The sequence below is a fragment of the Helobdella robusta genome (assembly GCF_000326865.2).
Source record: "Helobdella robusta unplaced genomic scaffold HELROscaffold_49, whole genome shotgun sequence".
Classification (NCBI taxonomy): Eukaryota; Metazoa; Annelida; class Clitellata; order Rhynchobdellida; family Glossiphoniidae; genus Helobdella; species Helobdella robusta.
In genome coordinates this window covers 550,021-568,878 of record NW_008705246.1, presented here as the reverse complement: position 1 = coordinate 568,878, position 18,858 = coordinate 550,021, and the positions used below count along the sequence as shown (strand labels likewise).

General features: G+C 31.9%; 3 protein-coding genes across 3 annotated transcripts; 2 read left to right on the top strand and 1 right to left on the bottom strand.

The window, feature by feature from the left end:
• Positions 1-7,501: 7,501 nt before the first annotated feature.
• On the bottom strand, positions 7,502-8,269 carry HELRODRAFT_86064 (hypothetical protein; the record flags this gene model as incomplete). The annotated part of the gene is made up of 3 exons (XM_009026697.1): positions 7,502-7,746; positions 7,984-8,089; positions 8,150-8,269. The coding sequence occupies 3 exons, from the start codon at positions 8,267-8,269 to the stop codon at positions 7,502-7,504; spliced, it is 471 nt and encodes a 156-aa protein (XP_009024945.1).
• Positions 8,270-11,597: 3,328 nt separating this feature from the next.
• Positions 11,598-13,915, top strand: HELRODRAFT_178679 (hypothetical protein; the record flags this gene model as incomplete). The annotated part of the gene is made up of 4 exons (XM_009026769.1): positions 11,598-11,904; positions 11,991-12,087; positions 12,409-13,303; positions 13,430-13,915. 4 exons carry the CDS (start codon positions 11,598-11,600, stop codon positions 13,913-13,915), a joined length of 1,785 nt encoding a protein of 594 aa, XP_009025017.1.
• A 1,376-nt stretch (positions 13,916-15,291) lies between these two features.
• On the top strand, positions 15,292-17,162 carry HELRODRAFT_178678 (hypothetical protein; the record flags this gene model as incomplete). Its single annotated transcript, XM_009026768.1, has 2 exons — positions 15,292-15,781; positions 17,101-17,162. 2 exons carry the CDS (start codon positions 15,292-15,294, stop codon positions 17,160-17,162), a joined length of 552 nt encoding a protein of 183 aa, XP_009025016.1.
• Positions 17,163-18,858: the final 1,696 nt, after the last annotated feature.

The window sequence follows — 18,858 nt, the reverse complement described above, 5'->3', positions numbered from 1 at the left end:
TTTTTTAAGCTATCATTTTTTATTTTCATTTTTAAATAATTTCTACTTCCTTCTTGATGTTTCACGTGAAGAAAAATGTAAACGGCCATGGATTGAGTTGTTTTATCGATCGAATCGAAAAAAGACGTAAAATAAATGACTAAACAGTGAATGCGGTCGTGTGTGTTAAGTTAATTTTCAATAAATAGAATAAATTAAAATAAACAAAAAATAAAGTATTTATGTAAATAAAGCTGTTGAAGAGAAAATTTTTAAAAAGATAGAATCTACTTTTATTTCATGAATATACCAACAAACCAAAATAACAACCTTTGTCATATACAAGAGCAGGTCCTTTCCATGCCCTGATGACGGGAACATCATTGCTAGGCATTCTACTCCACACTCGCACAGACGAGATTGACGTATTCGTTAACAATACTTCTTAGAGCAGGGAGGCCAGCACTAACGAAAGTTGAAATGGCACAAAAAAAGCGTTAACGTAATATTAACAAAAATTGTAAATTTGTATGGAGTCTTAAATAAATAAAAACTGAAATAAATAAAAAATTTTCACTGCAGCAACCAAAAAGTTGTCAAGCATCTTTTGACGTGTTAACAAGGCCGATCCAAGTTATGCTCGAACCTTTGCTACCATCTCTGCTCTTATAAATGTGGCATTTATGATCATTGAAATCAACATAATTAAAAAACATCATCATTAAAAACAACATCAGCAGTAGCGACATCATCATCAGTGACAACATCATCTTCATCATCAGCTCTATTAGCCACAGGGGACTACCATCAATTCACCTAAGAGCATGTTACTCACCAGTTTTCATTTCGCTTCGGTTAATGTTTATTAAATCTTCATTCCCATCATCATCCTCATTGCTAGGTTGCTGTGGACCCGATTAATTTTTGTTTATTTTTCAAATTCAATTTCAATTGTATGTACTGTTCCACCTTGTTGGACAATCTAATATTGGCCGTTTGATTTTCAACTCTTTTAATTTTGAAATAAGAGACGGAACTTGTAATTTTTTTATTAAATTTCTAACATCATTAAAGAGTTTAAATCTGGTTCTTAAATGCTAATTGCAAAGTATGTGCAGCACACCTAATTCCTACAAAATTATTAAAAGAATAGTTAATATTGTGAAATGAACCTTCTTTGAAGTGATTTTTTTCAATTAAGTTTCAGTTTGGGTATTATCGTTTTCATGTTGACAAATAGAATCATATTGCTCCTATTGTCAGCAGTGACTGAATAAATAAATTTGATGTATATTTCATATTTATTCAGCACTTTTCAACCATATTCTTAATGTAGACTCCAGTATGTTTATCCTTTAACCCGTCATTTTCAAAATTAACTAATTTATTTTATCATCTTTTATAATTTGAGCATTGATCCCTAAAATTGACCTATTTAGACGAGTGGCTGTATCAATTTTTAAAGAAATCATTTGATTCTTAAGAATATAACTTATTTTTCCAATTATACTAGATGCAGTTTCTGGAATCATGGATTTCACATTTTCTGCATTTATGGAAAAATGAGGAACGCGGAAATCACTGGATGTAAATTTTTTAAAATCCTGAATATTCCATCATTTTAAAAGAACATCCGTCAATTGTGATAAGTTCAATATACGCTTTAACGACTGTTTCTTTCTTCAACTGAACTTTCAAAAAATTTGATTTTACGAATTTTTCTAGTGATTCTATATTATCTGGGTGATTGTGGCAATAGCTCTTATTTTTTTTATCATACTTTAAATTTGTTCTTTGCTGAACACTTTTAAACTCATCATCATGTTAAAGTTTCAAATGACGTTCCAAGTTTGCAGCATGATGTCCTTTTATAACAGCTTTACAAATATTACAAGTGCTTTTATTGTTCATTTTATTTTATTTACAAAAAAAATCTCGGCTGGCGTTTTCTCGGTTTCGTCCCATTCTAAATTTCAAAAATATTAATATAAAAATAACTTTCAAATATTTCTCAAAGGAAAAATTTGCTAAACTCGGAGATAGGTGCTCCAACTTGAAAAAATCATTAAAAACCCTCACCACCCTTAAAAACTCGCTTATTTTATTGTTATTGTTGTTATTAATTTGTTTATTGCTTATTGTTGTTATTAAAGTGTACGATTTGAACCCTAAAAAAGAAAAATTGCTAAAAAACGGCGTATTTCAATTCAATTTTCAAATATCTTTATCATTACAAATATGTAGGAGATTAACTCCCGCAGCAAATCTTGAAGGAACACCTGACGTTTGGAACACCGCGTTTCCAAAAACTTTATCAAGAATCCATTCAGTTGCTCCACAAGCAAAATTTAATAAATTCACCTGGTGACGCTGCAGTTGGGATGACATCCCAACATTGAAATATTTTTCCCAAGAGCAGTTTAATAAAATTTAATTAATTAAACTAACCCTAAAATGATTGAAAATGTTCATTTCAGTTGAGCATTTTTGTAGAGGATTCAATGATGTTTGCTAAAATGTTTGTTCTTTGAGACCTTGAAGTCAATTTGCCCTACAAACTCCATCTGTTTAACTTGCTTCAAAATGTCCGCTCTTAACAAACATCTTAAACGAAATTTATATTATCATTTTCACATTTATTAATGTAACTATAATTATTAATAATTATTATTATCATTAATTTCACAATTTTTATTTTAGTAACAATGATATTATTTTTATCATCTGTGCTATTATTGTTGTCTAAATACGTCAATATCTGTTTCTCCATTGATTCAATTGAATGCACACAGCTGTGCAACCTGAGGCCTGCGTGCAACAAGGTTTGTATTGTATATGTTACTGACCGCTAACAAAAAAAATTTGCAATCTAAAGTTCTTTCACACTAAACAAATATTGAAAACAAATTGATAAATATATTTCTTGACTTTCTTCACTTTAGTTCAGGACATTAACTAAAAAAGAAAGTAGCGAAGTGATGCTGCCCATATAAACTATAAAGCCAGTTGAAAGTATCAAAGTTCTTCAAATATTATATTTACTCTATTGCTGAATTATTGAAGAATTTCAAAAATTTTCAGGATCAGGATTTTAAATTAAAAAAAATGAAGTGTGTCCTATTTGTGATTGTGATCTGCATGTTGTTGGCTGCGGCGTGTCCTCAACTAGACGTCAGTATTGAAAAACGCGCCACTGGAGGTTGGTCGGTAGTTCAACAACTCCAACAGAAACGATTATTTGTGAATAAATTTAAATTAACTATATATAACATAGGAATTATTTTTTAATTTGTTGTTCAATTGTAATTTGTTTAATTTTTCCCTATTGTTATATCACGATAAGGCTGTTTTTAATAAAAATTGTATGAAGATAAATAAATCATATAAAATATATTTGACATAACTGTTATGTACATCACTAATTATTGTTCTATTGTTGATGGGCGATAAATAATTGTTAACGTGACCCTAATTGTGAACATGCTTTATTGTGTTCGTTCAATTCGTTGATTATGGAACTTGTTACTCGTTATATTTATTTAATCGTAATAAAATAGTATACGTGCATTACGCTTATTGTTGTCTAATTAGTTTAGTTTCAACTCTTCAAACCACGAAACACGACAATAGCAAAACAATTCCGTGAAGCAAAACCTTCCAAACTTAGTACTTTCATTAGAAGATTGTTTTATTCAAAATGTTTAAAAAAAATCATTATAACAACCAATTGAACCATACACCACTCACCCACACTCATTCAGTCACTCACACACCCACACTTACAACAAACACGTTCACTTACTCACAATGTCAATCACACACAGACAGACACACACACACACAAACTTGCTTACTCACCTACCTACCTATCAACTCACCCTCAGAAAGCTGTCCACTCGGAGAGCCTTGCAAACAAATCTGGTGGTGCAAAATCTTTCTCATCGGATGTGGCGAGTGCTTGTGTGACTGAAGATAAAGAGTTGACGTGCAGATTTCAACTCAATACAATGCAGTGAAATAACACTTTGGTCCCATAACATATTATTAAATTTTGTTCAAATTATAGTTATAAAACAATCGAATTTATCATTTTTTCGTGCTTCAATCTCATAAACCACATTAAATGTTCTTTTTTATATAACTGTTTTGAAGCCTGGGGCATACGTATATAAATAAGTGTATAAATAATTATCCGTAGATTATCCGTAAAATCTCTAAAGTCCATTCAATTATATCCAACTGCAAGATCAAACAGACCATGTAATGATATGATTTGTAAATTTGTCTGAAAACGTTACATTTTGTCATCATTCTACAATCAGTAGCCGAAAAAATTGTCATAGAAAAGTATGTAAAATTAAAATTATTAAGAATTGAAAAAACACATATTCGAGGCATAAGAATATTCTAGAAATATATAGACATATCTCACAAAAATCAAATTGAAACTTGATAAAAATATTACAAATCACATTTGTAAAACAATTGAATATTCTAAAAAAATAAATAGATAGAAGATAGTTTTGAAGCACATGTACAAAATGTTGTACAAATATCAAATGAAAATATACATAATTAATAAGAAAAAATGTCTTCTGAAAAAACTAACACAAAATTGCTAGATAGGTAGTCGTTTCTTTGACAGACGTAGAATCACTCATAAAATATTTCCAAACTTTCCAAAATTTTGAAAAATGCTTTATGGCACCATAAAATTAAATGGTGTTACGTATGAATAATTTCATATATGACAAGTTTCAATCAGATATTTAAGTATTTTGATTGGCAATGAGTTTTATTAATCAAAACAATTTGACTTTGGATTTCACAGGTAAAATATATAGCTGGATCACTAGCATTATTGGAAATGTAATTGAATGCATTGCATTTGGTATCTTTATTACATTTGGTAGAACATTCCAGTAACGATAGTATGTTGGTTAGTACTGCGGTAGGTTTGGAAACAAAACACATGAGGTTATTTGGCTCTCCTAACATTCCATACTTCTTACCAACCGCTGCGGAGCTAACAAGTTAGCTGCTGACGCAGATGGTATTGAAGTAACGAAAAACAAAATTGGCATCAACCACATTGCAGATCGTTCGTTCTGATTTTTTTCTTGATAAAATTTTTTTCAGCAAATTGTTTTTATTAATGATAACTATTTCTGAAACATGAGTTTCATTTTATAAAATTTATACATCCAAACTTGTTAAACTTAACAATTATGCTGATGACGGGAGGGACTCTGGCTCCCACTGTCACCCCCATTAAATCAGCTGCAAGCTCTCCAGATTTATATTCATAGTTTCCAAAATTTTTGGAATTTTATTTTTATACGCCATTTTACACTAATTATTATTTTTTGTTATTATTATTCTTTAAAAATCAGAATCTGACGGACGCAAAAACTGTCACAACATGCAAGGCGATAATATAGAATGATAAAAGATGGCTTGAGTTTCCACAAAAATTATTATCAATTATGATACAAAAAACTTTTGAAAAATTTTTATATTTTATTTTTACAACCAGTGACGATTCACATAGAAACATTCCCCCCATGCACTTACCGTAATTCACATGCGAAAAATAGCCGAAAATTGAAATTTAAACTGAAATTAAAGATGTAAATACAAATTCTTTAAACATGTTGTAAATTTACAGTTTTACAGCAATTAAATGCAATCTTACATTTGAAAAATGCTTGTTACTTCATTTTAATATATCATTTTGTGAGATTTTTTCTTCTCTGTGTTTGAAGTAAGGTGAATTTTTGAAATTGATATAATTTCTAATCGATCTAGATAGATCCTTCCTACTAATTTCAAGTTGAGCAAACGATAACGTTTGCGGCAGTAGATATAAAAGTGAAATTTTCTTGATTGTCGGTCATTCATTTTGTTTTGTTTGAAATTCACATCATGTATGTGTGTGCTTGAGTGTGTTTGTGCGTGCGTGCGTTTGGTTGTGTATGAGCCCGCGTCATTACGTGCGTGTGTCCATGCGAGTTTGTTTGATAGCATATTTCAAAATACAGGCTTAAATTTGTTCGAAAAATTGTTTAGAATAAAGATAAATAATTTTAATTATAGGACGCAAAATACTGTTATAATATTCGCTGTCGTAACCGATTTACGACGCGACGGGTTCAAATCTTCGATTGAATAAAATACTCCAAACAGTTATTAGTTATTAAACTTTATTTACAGAAGAAATCAACTAATCGTTTATTTCCAGCAAATTCAAACTAACGAAACAATTAACTTTTAAATTGTTCAAAACCTATCGCTATGACAACGTCAACAAACAAATCAAATATCGCTTTAAATAATTCACCGAATCGCTATTCACAAAATCACGAATTTCACTAATCACGAATATCACTAATCTTCTTGCGACGTGCGCTTTTATACTCTTCGCAAGCGTCGTTTCTAGATTCTTCTCGATGGTCCGATTCTAGCATACTCTAGAATGCTCCAGTCATTAGAACATTCTAGAATACGCTAGAATCTAGTGCGTTCGGTAGCACGGTTATAACAATACAGCGCTATAATATTTATACATTTTTATAAAAAATTTTACAAATCTGACAAAAATTTCTAGCTTTCTTCAATCTATTCATCAATCCTTTTTGGTCTTTTTCAACTTGTTGTTTTTTAGCGGTTAACTAAAAGCTTCGCGTAATAAGAAGCCTCGCTCAAAGGACTTAATTTGTTTTGCCGAAAAATGACACCTTACAACAGTAAAAGCTTACATTAACCATCATTACCCGTATTCATAGTTTCACCAAATAATTAAACTTGCACTTGACTTGCTTGGACGCTAACTACCTCATCAGACCACCAACTGACGTTAGGAACGTAGCCAGGAGATGCTTCAGAGTTGAGCCTCCCTCGCAATGAACAATTTTATTAGCGCCAAATTCTAAAAAAAAACTAAAATTTCCAACCTACACAACTGTACGCCACTGGCTCACATGTACAACATCGTTTACTAACTTAACTAGCCTACAACAATCACATGTTAAATTCTTTATTCGCGTATATTGTTGTTATTTATCGAGTTGAATCTAATAAAGAATCGTTGATCTAATAAAAAAATGTTGAAACTCTATGTTTATTCGCTATTTAAATATTTTCTTATAGCAATATATCTAAAATTTGGGCATGCAAATATCACAAATTTAACGTTAAAAAATTTAATTAATTATTTACTACATTAAAAAATACAAATCCCTTTGATAGTTGTTGTACAAATGCGCGTTCTTTAATCCTACTTCAAATAATTGAAATACTTGAGATGGTTGAATATATGTATGACATGATGAGGGATCATTATACGTAAATACGTTTCTCATCCTACCATTTAGTTACGTTTGGTCATCATTCTGCTGAGTGAATAGTTGACTTGCGTAACTGGAAGATTTATTTGCAACAATTAAAAAATTGAAACGTTCATCTCATAAATATGGAGGAAAAATGTTGTTTACATGCTATCATCAATTTATATGTCTCGTCACTACTGCCCGTTACGTTTCACCATCATCCTACAGTAGGTTGCGGGAGAGTAAGCGTAATCAAACGATATACCATAGACTCCATTCAGACGCTGGTAATAACATTTGTTGTACCAATTCCCAGTTGAATAGTCAAAAGCGCAGCTGTAATTTGAGTAAAGATCGTTGTCTCGATCAGGGGCGGAAAAGTGCATCCCATTATGTACAAAATCTAGATTCGGATGGTTCAGAAAATCACATATATCTCCTCTCTATCCAGAAACTTTGAGAGAATATTTCTAAAATTCTGAGCAAACCTTTAACAATTTTTTTCTTGTTCAAGTAGTGTTGGTAATTTAACGTTTTATAGTTGTAGTAGAATTTTTACGGATGAAATTGGTAAAAAATTACTTTTAGTTTTACGAAGAATCATTATAGGTTATGAATTTATGTATTAAAAATTAACAAACCGTGATTTAGTCATATTCATCAGAGAACCAAGAACCATTGATGAGAACTTCAAACCTCAACCTGTAATCAGCCGATGTCGTTAATTGGTGCATCTTCTCCAAGCCCAACCAAAAGTTTTTGTAGTAAGTACCAAACCCTAACTGCAAAATTATACAAACTCGGAACAATTTAGGGCAAAAATGTATTTTTCAAGTGCATACCTTATATGTGTCCCAATTTTGATCGAAACTCTGCGAGCCATCAATTCTCTGCTGAATGACAATCCATCCATTGACAGATGTCACAGGAGTTGGGTTAGCAGACGTTTGAATGTCCAACATGATTGTCTCGTTGACAACGAAGTAGACTAAAATTTATTTCATGACTCAAATTCATTTATTATTATAAAAAATTTATCATATCAATGGGGAAATAAGACATAATTAGTAACTAGGAGTGTTTTTATTATTTAAAGTTTTCGCTGTTCTCTCATTGTGGAAAGTGTGTGTATATTAATTTTGGATGCCCATGAAAAACTTGGTGAGCAGAACAACTTGGCAGCGTTACTTTCTTTACGAATTTGTGCTACATTTCATAGCTAAAATGTGCTGGGGTGAGACAAAAAGAAGTACTCAATTTTTATTTTTTGAGCCCCCAATCTGCCGGCTCAAACTTGATTTTATTATTAAATATCTAACAATTTCTTTTAACAAAAAAGGATTTAGAAAAATGTAATGATAGCATAAAAATGACACAACCTCCAGGATCGACACAGGTAGACAATTCCCAGTTACCAGTGAGACACATGTAGAGAGCACAAGGATTATTGATGCCAGGTAGTGAATTGAAACAAGAGTAAAACAATCCGCCGTTGAAGGTGAACGGAAAGTTGCAGGATTTGTTTGGAGTCAGGGACGTTTTGTTTGCTTTCAAAAAGTATTTACTTAAAATTAAAATTTTACATTATTTCTTCATCGATTTTCCATCTTTCACGCAAAATCGCAAGGTTTAACTCTAAAAGCATGTTCGTCATAAAATTTATAAACACAAAACCACAGTCAAACTTAATTAGGTGACATTAGAGACATAAGTTTAAAAGTGAAGTAAACAATTTTTCGATTTGGGCAACTGGTTTGCATCAAGTTTAAAAAACTTACAACAATCGCAACCGATTTTTTTATCAACTAATTGAATCACAACTCTCATTGCAACATATATAAACAAATTTGGCTTAAGGTTAGGAATATGCATCTGAAACACGTGAGGGATATCCAATTTTGTCGCTACGGCCTGGTTGAATTGCAAAGAAACTCCGGAATTCGCGTGCTAAATTTTACAATGTGCTAATTTGCATGCATTCATTTATATATGCAGTGTGTTCAGAATATGTAAACGAAAACGATCACAAATAGAATTGCGCTATATAAATTAGGGTGGTTGTTGAAGGAATGTCGAAATATTGGTAAAACGGAACCATGTAAAATGTAAATAAAACATTGCTGAACTGTCATGAGTCTGATTTATGGAAAATTTAACTGGAAGAAACGTTTAGTGTAAAAAAAGTTCACAATTTTGCTTCAAACCGTTATCAGTATTTCTATAAACCGTTTTAAATAATTTTAGAATGTTTGCAAACATCCATTATTAATTGAAAAAGGCTATAAAATGATTATTTTTTACCAATAATATTTTTATTCTATTTAGAATGTTCAAGGTAAATGGCTGACGCACCGATCAGTGAAATAATTTCATATTTAAGAAAGAACAAAAATCACTTACAAATAGCTGAAGTTTGATTACGATTGGACACTGTATGAGTATGTAATAAAATGAATTGTTAATTAAAATAAATAAATTCATTAATAAATTTGTCATCAATCAGTTTATAATCAAGTAAAAAATTAACTAACGTAATTTCGCCCTGGCAGGAACATCCTTGGTTAGAAAACTCGACAGTTTAGAAATTTTTTTAAATGAACATAATTTATTAAAGTTTGTTTTAAGATCTAAGAAAAAAAAGAATTAAAATATACAAGAGTAAACTGGCCTCATAAGCTTGGCAATGCGCTTTATTCGGAGCAATTTTGAAATGAACACCACAGGTGGAATGAAACAGTTGGCAATATTCGGCTGGATGACCAGCATCGTTAGATATGTAGTTGAAGGCGTTGCAAATTATGTTATCATCAGTGGGAGAAACATAATGAGAACATTTGGCAGAACATTCCAGAAACGATCGTATATTGGTTAGTACTGCGGTAGGTTCGGAAACAAAACACATGGGGCTGTTTGGCTCACCTATCATTTCATACTTCACATCAACTGCTGATGTTAACGAGTGGACTGGAAAATACAACAAAACTGTTATAAAAAGCACTCTTAAAATCCACATTTCGAAAAACATCTTTGTTGAAACTTTACAAAGATATATTTTCTGAAAGTCTTCACTGCCTGGAGCTCAACTTATTCAGCTGTGACTGCAGTTATTTATCAACATTCCACTTAACATCGGCTAAACATTCTAGTCATACAAAAATCAATCAGTTTGAAGCATCAGCTCAGCTCACATATACCTACCATATATATATACCATGTTCTAATGTTATAAACCAACTAATGTTGCCAGGGAAGGAAACAGAAATGGATTTTATTATATACATATATTTATATCTGACGTATCATATACATACATACATAATATACATACATTCATATATATATATATAAAAAAGAATTACATACAAAATAGGCCTAATAATGTATAAAGCGTTACATGGTCTGTTACCAGGTTATCTGATCAATAAAATAGAAGAAAAATCCGTAATGATGAGTGGCATGAAGCTGAGGTCAGATGATAATATTTTGCTGGTTGTCCCGGATATCAATTTACAGATCGCGTCAAGAAATCTGGCTGTTTCAGGACCGGCTGTTTGGAACAGTTTGCCAAGATTTTTGAAATCTAAAGACTTGAAGCTGGATGATTTTAAGAAGAAATTGAAAACTTATTTATTTGCACTTTGATTTTGATTTTGAACTGTTTATTAATAACTGCCATTGTATACTGTTCTTTATTTTTTTTAATTGCTATGGATGGCGCTTTTGAGAACTTTTTGATTTTAATTGGCGCCTTATTAAGTGTTTTGATAATAAATAATAATAATAATAATACATATTTTATTTTCTATATTTTCACATTTTACATTAGACATTTATTTTAATTAAATTATATGTTTAAACAATATTTAGGCTCTGAAGATGGCATTACGCCGAAACAGCGCTGTTAGCTTTATTCCAGTTTTAGATAAATATGAACTCAAACAATACCGCCTCGTTGAATGTCTTATAAAGAAGTTAATGCAAAATGGGCAAACAATTTCAATGAAATTTGCATATATATATATATATATATATATATATATATATATATATATATATATATATTAGGGTGGTCCCCAAAATGAAAAAGTTTTAAATTTTTTGTCTTACCCCCTAATTTTGTTACCACTCATTAGGTAATACTTGATGTAAAATCTTAGGTCAATTGGTCAATATTTAGAGGTCGCCCAAGGGCTCTGAAGTTTTACCTTATGGGCCTAATAATTAATCCAAATTGCTAGTACAACGTCTTTGTTTTTTATTAACAGATCTTTGTCTGAAAAAGTAAACAACATGGCTGAGTCAACAAGAAAGAAGCAGGATATTTATCTTCTAGGCCAGCCTCTAAAAACTGCCATTCTGGGTAACAAGTTACCAGCGAAAGGTGAAGTGATGCGTCGCTTTCTGTACATTCATTTGTCAGAGAAAATGACAGTTCGCGATAGTGAGACTGCTGTTATAAGAGAGGTACTTCCAATATGGCAACGGGTCATAATTCCTACAACTCAAGTATACAACGCCATTAAGAAGCTGGATGATATGTTTAAACTGTGGCAAGGAGTAAAGAAACATTCTAAGAGAAACTCAGATGCTCAAAAACGTCGAGAACAAGCATTCGTTTATTCACGAAAAAATATTTTGATATAGCACATGCTAATGCTATTGAACTGATTCAGATACAAGAAGACAGAATTTTGCTGGCACAAAAGGAACCGGGACGGCGTGGTTATATGAGTGGTGTAGATAAGAATCTGGCGCTGAAAGAGGCACGCTCGTATGAAAGGTAAAGAAGACAGGTGAACTAGAAACTAAAGTCAGTCCAGGCGCAGGAAGAGATCACTGCCGCTGCATGTTCAGCTGAAATAGAGCACAGTTCCAGTGATTCATCGTCAGAATGGGAATCAGAAGAAGACAGCATTGCCAAACGTGTGCAGGTAAAACGAAGTAGGAAAAGCTTCTCGATGTCCCGTCCACATTGTGCAGTTAGCAGGGAAACTGCTGCAGCACTTGATCGAACGAAGACTTATGATAGAAAGGCGACGTACAACATCAGTGGAGTTGCCTAACACCTTGGTTTAAATGCTGGAAACCTTGACATCAATAGACCCTCAAATCGACGAGCAAGGCATAAGCATCGTCAAGAACTTGCGTTGGAAATTCGAAGGAATTTTTCTCCAGACGTTCATTTGGCTGTCCATTGGGATGGGAAGCTCTTACTTGATTTGACCGGTAATCAGAAAGTTGATCGTCTTCCCATTGTTGTTGCAGGAGCGGGAGTTGAAAAGCTCTTATCAGTTCCAAAACTAGAATCTGGTACAGGGGAGAGACAGGCTACAGCAGTGCACGAATGCCTCTTAGAATGGAACCTAGAGGAGTCTGTTAAGGCATTAGTGTTCGATACTACAGCGAGTAATACTGGAAAGAAAAATGGAGCATGCACCCTGCTGCAACAAAAATTATGGCGTAACGTGCTTCACATAGCTTGCCGTCACCACATATCTGAAATAATACTTGAGCATGCGTTTTCTGCATGCATGTCGTCTAATACGTCAGGTCCAAAAATAGCACTCTTCTTGCGCTTACGAAATGAGTTCAACAGCATTAACCAAGCTGATTACCATACAATTATGGATGATGAAAGCACGAACAGCAAAGTTGAACAACACAAAAAAGGTATCGGTAGCTTTTGCCTAACGCAACTTGAACAATTTCAGCCAAGGTGCGATTACAGGGAACTACTGGAGCTTTCACTTATTTTGCTGGGAGAGACACCGCCAAGGGGAGTCAGAGTTTTGCAACCTGGAGCTCTGCATAGGGCACGCTGGATAGCGAGACTAATATACGTCTTCAAATTGTACATGTATCGTCATCAGTTTCTGCTGACAAGAGTTGAAGAAAAGGGAATCTGTCGCTTCATCGTTTTTGGCATCTATGTGTATCTTAGATCGTGGTTCACGGCTCCAGACCTTCTTAGTGCCGCTAGACATGATCTCCAGCTGGTAAAGAGAATCTAACAATTCAGAGGTGTAGACCGTGAAGTTTCTGTTGCCGCTGCAAACGCATTTTCTAGACATCTATGGTATGTTAGCGAGGAACTTGTTGGAGCTGCGTTTTACGATGATCAGATTTCTCATGAGGAGAAAGTGTTGATGGTTGATGCTCTGTCAGTGGAATCAAAAACAACCAACGACTTCACCAAAAGAGTGCAGATGAATATTAATGACATATATGATGAAATGTCTGTCAAAGACTTTGTGTCTTCGAACACCATGCAATTCTTTGCAATCCTCGGACTGCCTCACTCATTTCTAAACAAGAGACCCTCCGAGTGGAGAGAAGATGAACAGTACAAGAAAGCTTTTGAAGTTGTAAGCGGTATAAAGCCAGTCAATGATTTTGCAGAGAGAGGAGTTGCTTTGATGCAGGATTTTAACAGAGCAATAGTATCGTCTAAAGAACAAAAGCAGTATCTTCTGCTACTTGTTGAGTATCATCGTACCCAGTATCCAAACCCAAAGAAAGAGACATTAGTGGGAGGAAATACATCTCCTAAACAACTAAATGGTTTAACAGTGACACTGGGTACTGGACATAATAATTTTATCAAGTAGTTTGTAACAGTTTTGTCATGTTTTGCAACAAAATGCTAATACGTATAATTAGGTGGTAGCACAGGACACTTCGACTCGCTTGGGCGACCTCTAAATTTTGTCTGTGGTCAATAAAATTTTATCATATTACATGTTATATATGAGAGAAACAAATAAAAGGGTAAGACCTGAAAAATTACGCGTTTTATTTTTTCCAATGTAATTGGGGACCACCCTAATATATATATATATATATTATATATATATATATATATATATATATATATATATATCGCAAGTAGCAAGTTTGTCGTATGTATGTATATATATATACGACAAACTTGCCAATTGCGATTGAGTCACGGTTTGCCTAGCGATTTTTTTTTTGTTTAAAAAAATTCTTATTTTCTGAATTGAAATGTTTCATTGTATCGCACGGTAGGACTATAATGTTTTAGAAAAAGGTTTCCAAAAGTTGACTTGTTAGCGGTACTAGTCACTATTGTAAGTTGGAACAAATACTTTCCGAAAGAATATTTTCTGAACTCATCGTATATGTCTCATATGAAAATTATTTTCTGGATAGTATGAACGTTTCATACAAGTTGTTTTTAGGTGCTAAGTGTCTCATTCTTTGGTGTGCATTTGTACGGAGACATCTTCCTGTCTGCTTGAATTGGTCTAAAGAATGCGTTTTGAAAGGTTTTTTGAAAATATGTTGGTTATTATGTGCGAGTTTATCTGCTTGGAAAGAGAAAAAGCTTAAATTCAAATATTCATTCACAAATTATATTTATAGGATATATATATAATTATATAAATACAAATATATATTGTATATATAAATTACATTGTGTTAAAATTTTCAATGATGCAGTCAAAAGCTTTCCACCGTACATGAAACAATGAAGGTTGAATTTTTATCCATTAGCCACCACAAAATTAATAATTTTGCGCAACTCAGAAAAGTTATTCTAAGTTTTGTATATATTTGTATATTTTTTAAATCAAATCAATCCCTGCATAAATTTGTTAATGTATTATTCCGTAATATTAAGTGAACTTTCGTGCCAAAAAGACTGTGACATCCACACTACACTTTGTATATACACACATACACACAATGTTATGTTTGCACACTGAAGCACTGATTCGCACACTCATGCTTTTGAGTTTCGAACAGTATTCGCGCTAGGTCATCACGCTATAATGACGCGAATAAATTACTTGCCTCAAATGATTGGTCGGTTGTTGTGGATTCAGATGTAGATGTAGCATTTGAACGTGTTATCACAATTTTCCAAAATGAATTAAACAGATATTGTAAAACTGATTCATCACGAAATGCTAAAAAGATGATCAAACAAAGACCTTAGTTAACTAAAGAAATTACAAAGATGTTGAAAAATAAGAAATATTTGTTCAAAAGATATATAAAAAATTCAAGTCAGGAAAATTATAAGAAATTTTCAAACGTCAGTGAACAGTGTAAAAAAATGGTTTCATTCCAGAAAAAACAGTACGGCCATGAACTGATAAATAATAGTAAAAGTGGCTGCAAAAAAACATGGTCCATTATTCGCAATATATTAAATAAAAATAATTGTGACAAAGATAGGAATAGCAAACTGATGTCCAATGGGCAGCACTTAAATTCACCTGAAAAATTAAATAAATATTTCACAGAATTGGCTCAAAATGTACAAAGTTCATTGCCAAAGAGCTCTATACGGAAAGATATGATTATAAAATCAGTGAATGTACCAAATTCATTTTTTTTGCTGGAAACATCGTCTTCAGAGATTATTGAGGTTACTAAATTGTTGAAGTGCAAATCGTCTTATGGTTATGATCACATTTCAATGAAAATAGTGATTTCCACAATCGGTTCGAGAGCAAACGTCTTGGAATATTTAATAAATCTATTGTTTTAAAGTGGTAAATTTCCTGCATGTTTTAAAAATTCAAAGGTTGTTCCTATACCAAAAGTAAAGGCTATATCTGACATCACAAATTACCGACCTGTGTCTATTTTACATTCATTCTCAAAGATTATTGAAAAGATAATGCATATTAGACTGACAAAATTTCTACATAAATCCAACTTACTGTCCGATTGTCAATTTGAGTTCAGAAATCAGCGTTCTACAGAGCTGACACTGGTTGAGTTGACGAGGATAATTGGAATAGCTGCAGAAAAGAAAAAATTTGTTATTAGCACCTGTCTAGATTTATCTAAGGCATTTGATTTAATCGATCACGATATTCTTCTGGGAAAAATGGAAATTTATGGTATATGGGGTAAAGTATTTGAATGGTTCAGAAGCTTTTGGACGGATAGAAGACAGTTTGTGGGGTTTAATGACAGGGAATCAAAGTTGATGCACAATAAAATATAGGTACCTCAGGGAAGCATCTTGGGACCGCTGTTGTTCATTGTGTATATAAACGATCTTCCAAATACAACATCGTTTTTTGACTTTGTTTGTTATGCCGATGATACAAATGTGTTTTGCAAAGGTAAAGATATCAATGAACTAATAGAGAAAACAAATATTGAATTAGGACATATTGTTTCATGGTTCAATCACAATAGATTGACATTAAATGAGAAGAAAACCCAAATGATAGTATTTGGGCCAGTGAATTATATGAATTACAAGGAGCCATATAAAATCATAGTCAACAACACTCTCATCACAGAAAGTAAGACAGTAAAGTTTTTGGAAGTTATGTTGGACCAAAAGTTTAAATTCATTCAAGCCACATGTTCTTAACATCTGTTTTAAATTGGCAAGATCAATTGGGGTCATAAACAAAATCAAATTTTATTTACCAAAATCATGCTTGAACATGCTTTACAGTACTATAGTTTTGCCGCATGTTTCTTATTGTAATATTATCTGGTCAGGTACATGTTCAACAGTAACAAATCCAATAATAATATTAATGAAAAGAGCAATTAGGACAATAACACTATCAAAAAAACTCACTCATGCAAAACCTCTTTTTCAGCAGACAAATAATTTAAGCTTCAACCAACTAAAGCTACACTGTGCAATTTGTTTTGTTTACAAACAACTTTTGAATAAATTACCACAGATGTTCAGCTATTACTACAATTACTGTAACGCAAAGAGAAGAAAAAATTTTTTAAAGACAAATAATTCAAAAACAAATATGCTCTTCAACCATATCATATGCAGGGGTCCAAGAAGCTGGAACCACGTTTTACAAATGGGTTTTCCTGTGGATATCTTTAATGTGAAAAATTTAAGAAATAAATTGAAATTGTTTTTAATAAACTGTGATTGTGATTATTAGATTGTTTTTGTGAAAGTTCAAATTTATGTCATGACATGTAGATGTGTATTCATGTGTTGTGTACGTACATGCTGTATGTTTATCTTGGTTTTTGCATAATAAGTTTAATGAATTGTAGACATTATTAAAATAATTATTTTATTTTGCAATGAATTACAATGAATTCAGATAAGAATGTTTGTGTGTTTGTTATATATAGATGAATTGAGCATTGTTAGTAAGATTACGATGTATATAGTATGTTCTATACTGTACTGGCTGTACTTGTATGTACTTGACATGTATATGTGTCAATCTTGCAAGTATTATATATATTTTTATGAACACTGATAATTTGTTAGTAAGATTGCGGCTTATTTGTATTAATATATGACTGAACTTGTCCGTATATATTTGTAAGTATATGTGTGTATGTATAGTATATATAATATATATATATATATATATATATATATATATATATATATATATATATATATATATATATATGTGTGTGTGTGTGTGTGTGTGTGTGTGTATGTGTATATATGTATATGTGTATGTATATATATATATATATTTGTATATGAAACTGACAATTATATATCATATTTTAAAAAGGTGACTGCGCTCGATAAGTCTCAAGGACTCCTCACAGCCATCCCGTGCCCTTGATTTTATCAAATTTTGTGGCCAAATAAAATATTGTATTATATTGTATTGTATTGTATTGTATTGTTTTGTATACATGGAGCTTCTACTATCTGAGCTAACTTGCCGACCAAATATATTGAGATGCAAATAAATGAATGAAACAAATCTTCATTCATTAATATGTCCTTGTGTTTTATAATTTTTTCATCTTTATTATTAAAGCGAGCATGCTATTTATTTATTTTTCAATCTAATGAAGGAATCTAAGCTAACTAGACATACGAATAGAGAAGTTATCACAATTTCTGATTTGGCCTTTTCCAGAGGTGTCTTCTTCTCGTGCTTCTCACTTAGTGAACGATCGTAAAATTGGTTGTATTTACTTTCGACGATATCCAAGTTCGCATTCAGATCGTTCAAACTTGTTATTATATTTGACGGAAACTCACTCAAATTCATTTTTTATACTATTTAAAATCTATTTAAAACGAAAATCGGGTATACATTATGTCCGCCGCGACAAATGTAAATATCGCTTAGTAAACATTCAAAGCACACTATAGTTTATATATTCACACTTTATAAGCACACTATAATCATATTTTATTGTCTTCAAATACGTAAAACACCAAGGAGCTAATCTAGGAATATTCGAGAAAAAATCGCGTTGATATTATTTTGTCTATTATTATAAAATTAATTATTAAAAAATAGATATAATAGCCTTTTAATAAATAATTTATAATGAAATTGCTTCAGATTAGTTTAAATTTTAAACAATAATTTTAATCTCAATTCTAATCCCCAGACATAAAATAAAACTATCTATGTTTAAAAAATACTTGCGCTTATTGATTTTTTCTGATATTTTGGACATTTAATTTAATTAAGTAAAAAATATACAAAAAATTGAAATAATGACATATTTTCGGTGTGAATTTTTGCAGGACAATGTTCGAAATACCATTTACTTCCCCTGTTTTCCCTCTTTAAAACAATTGTCCAAA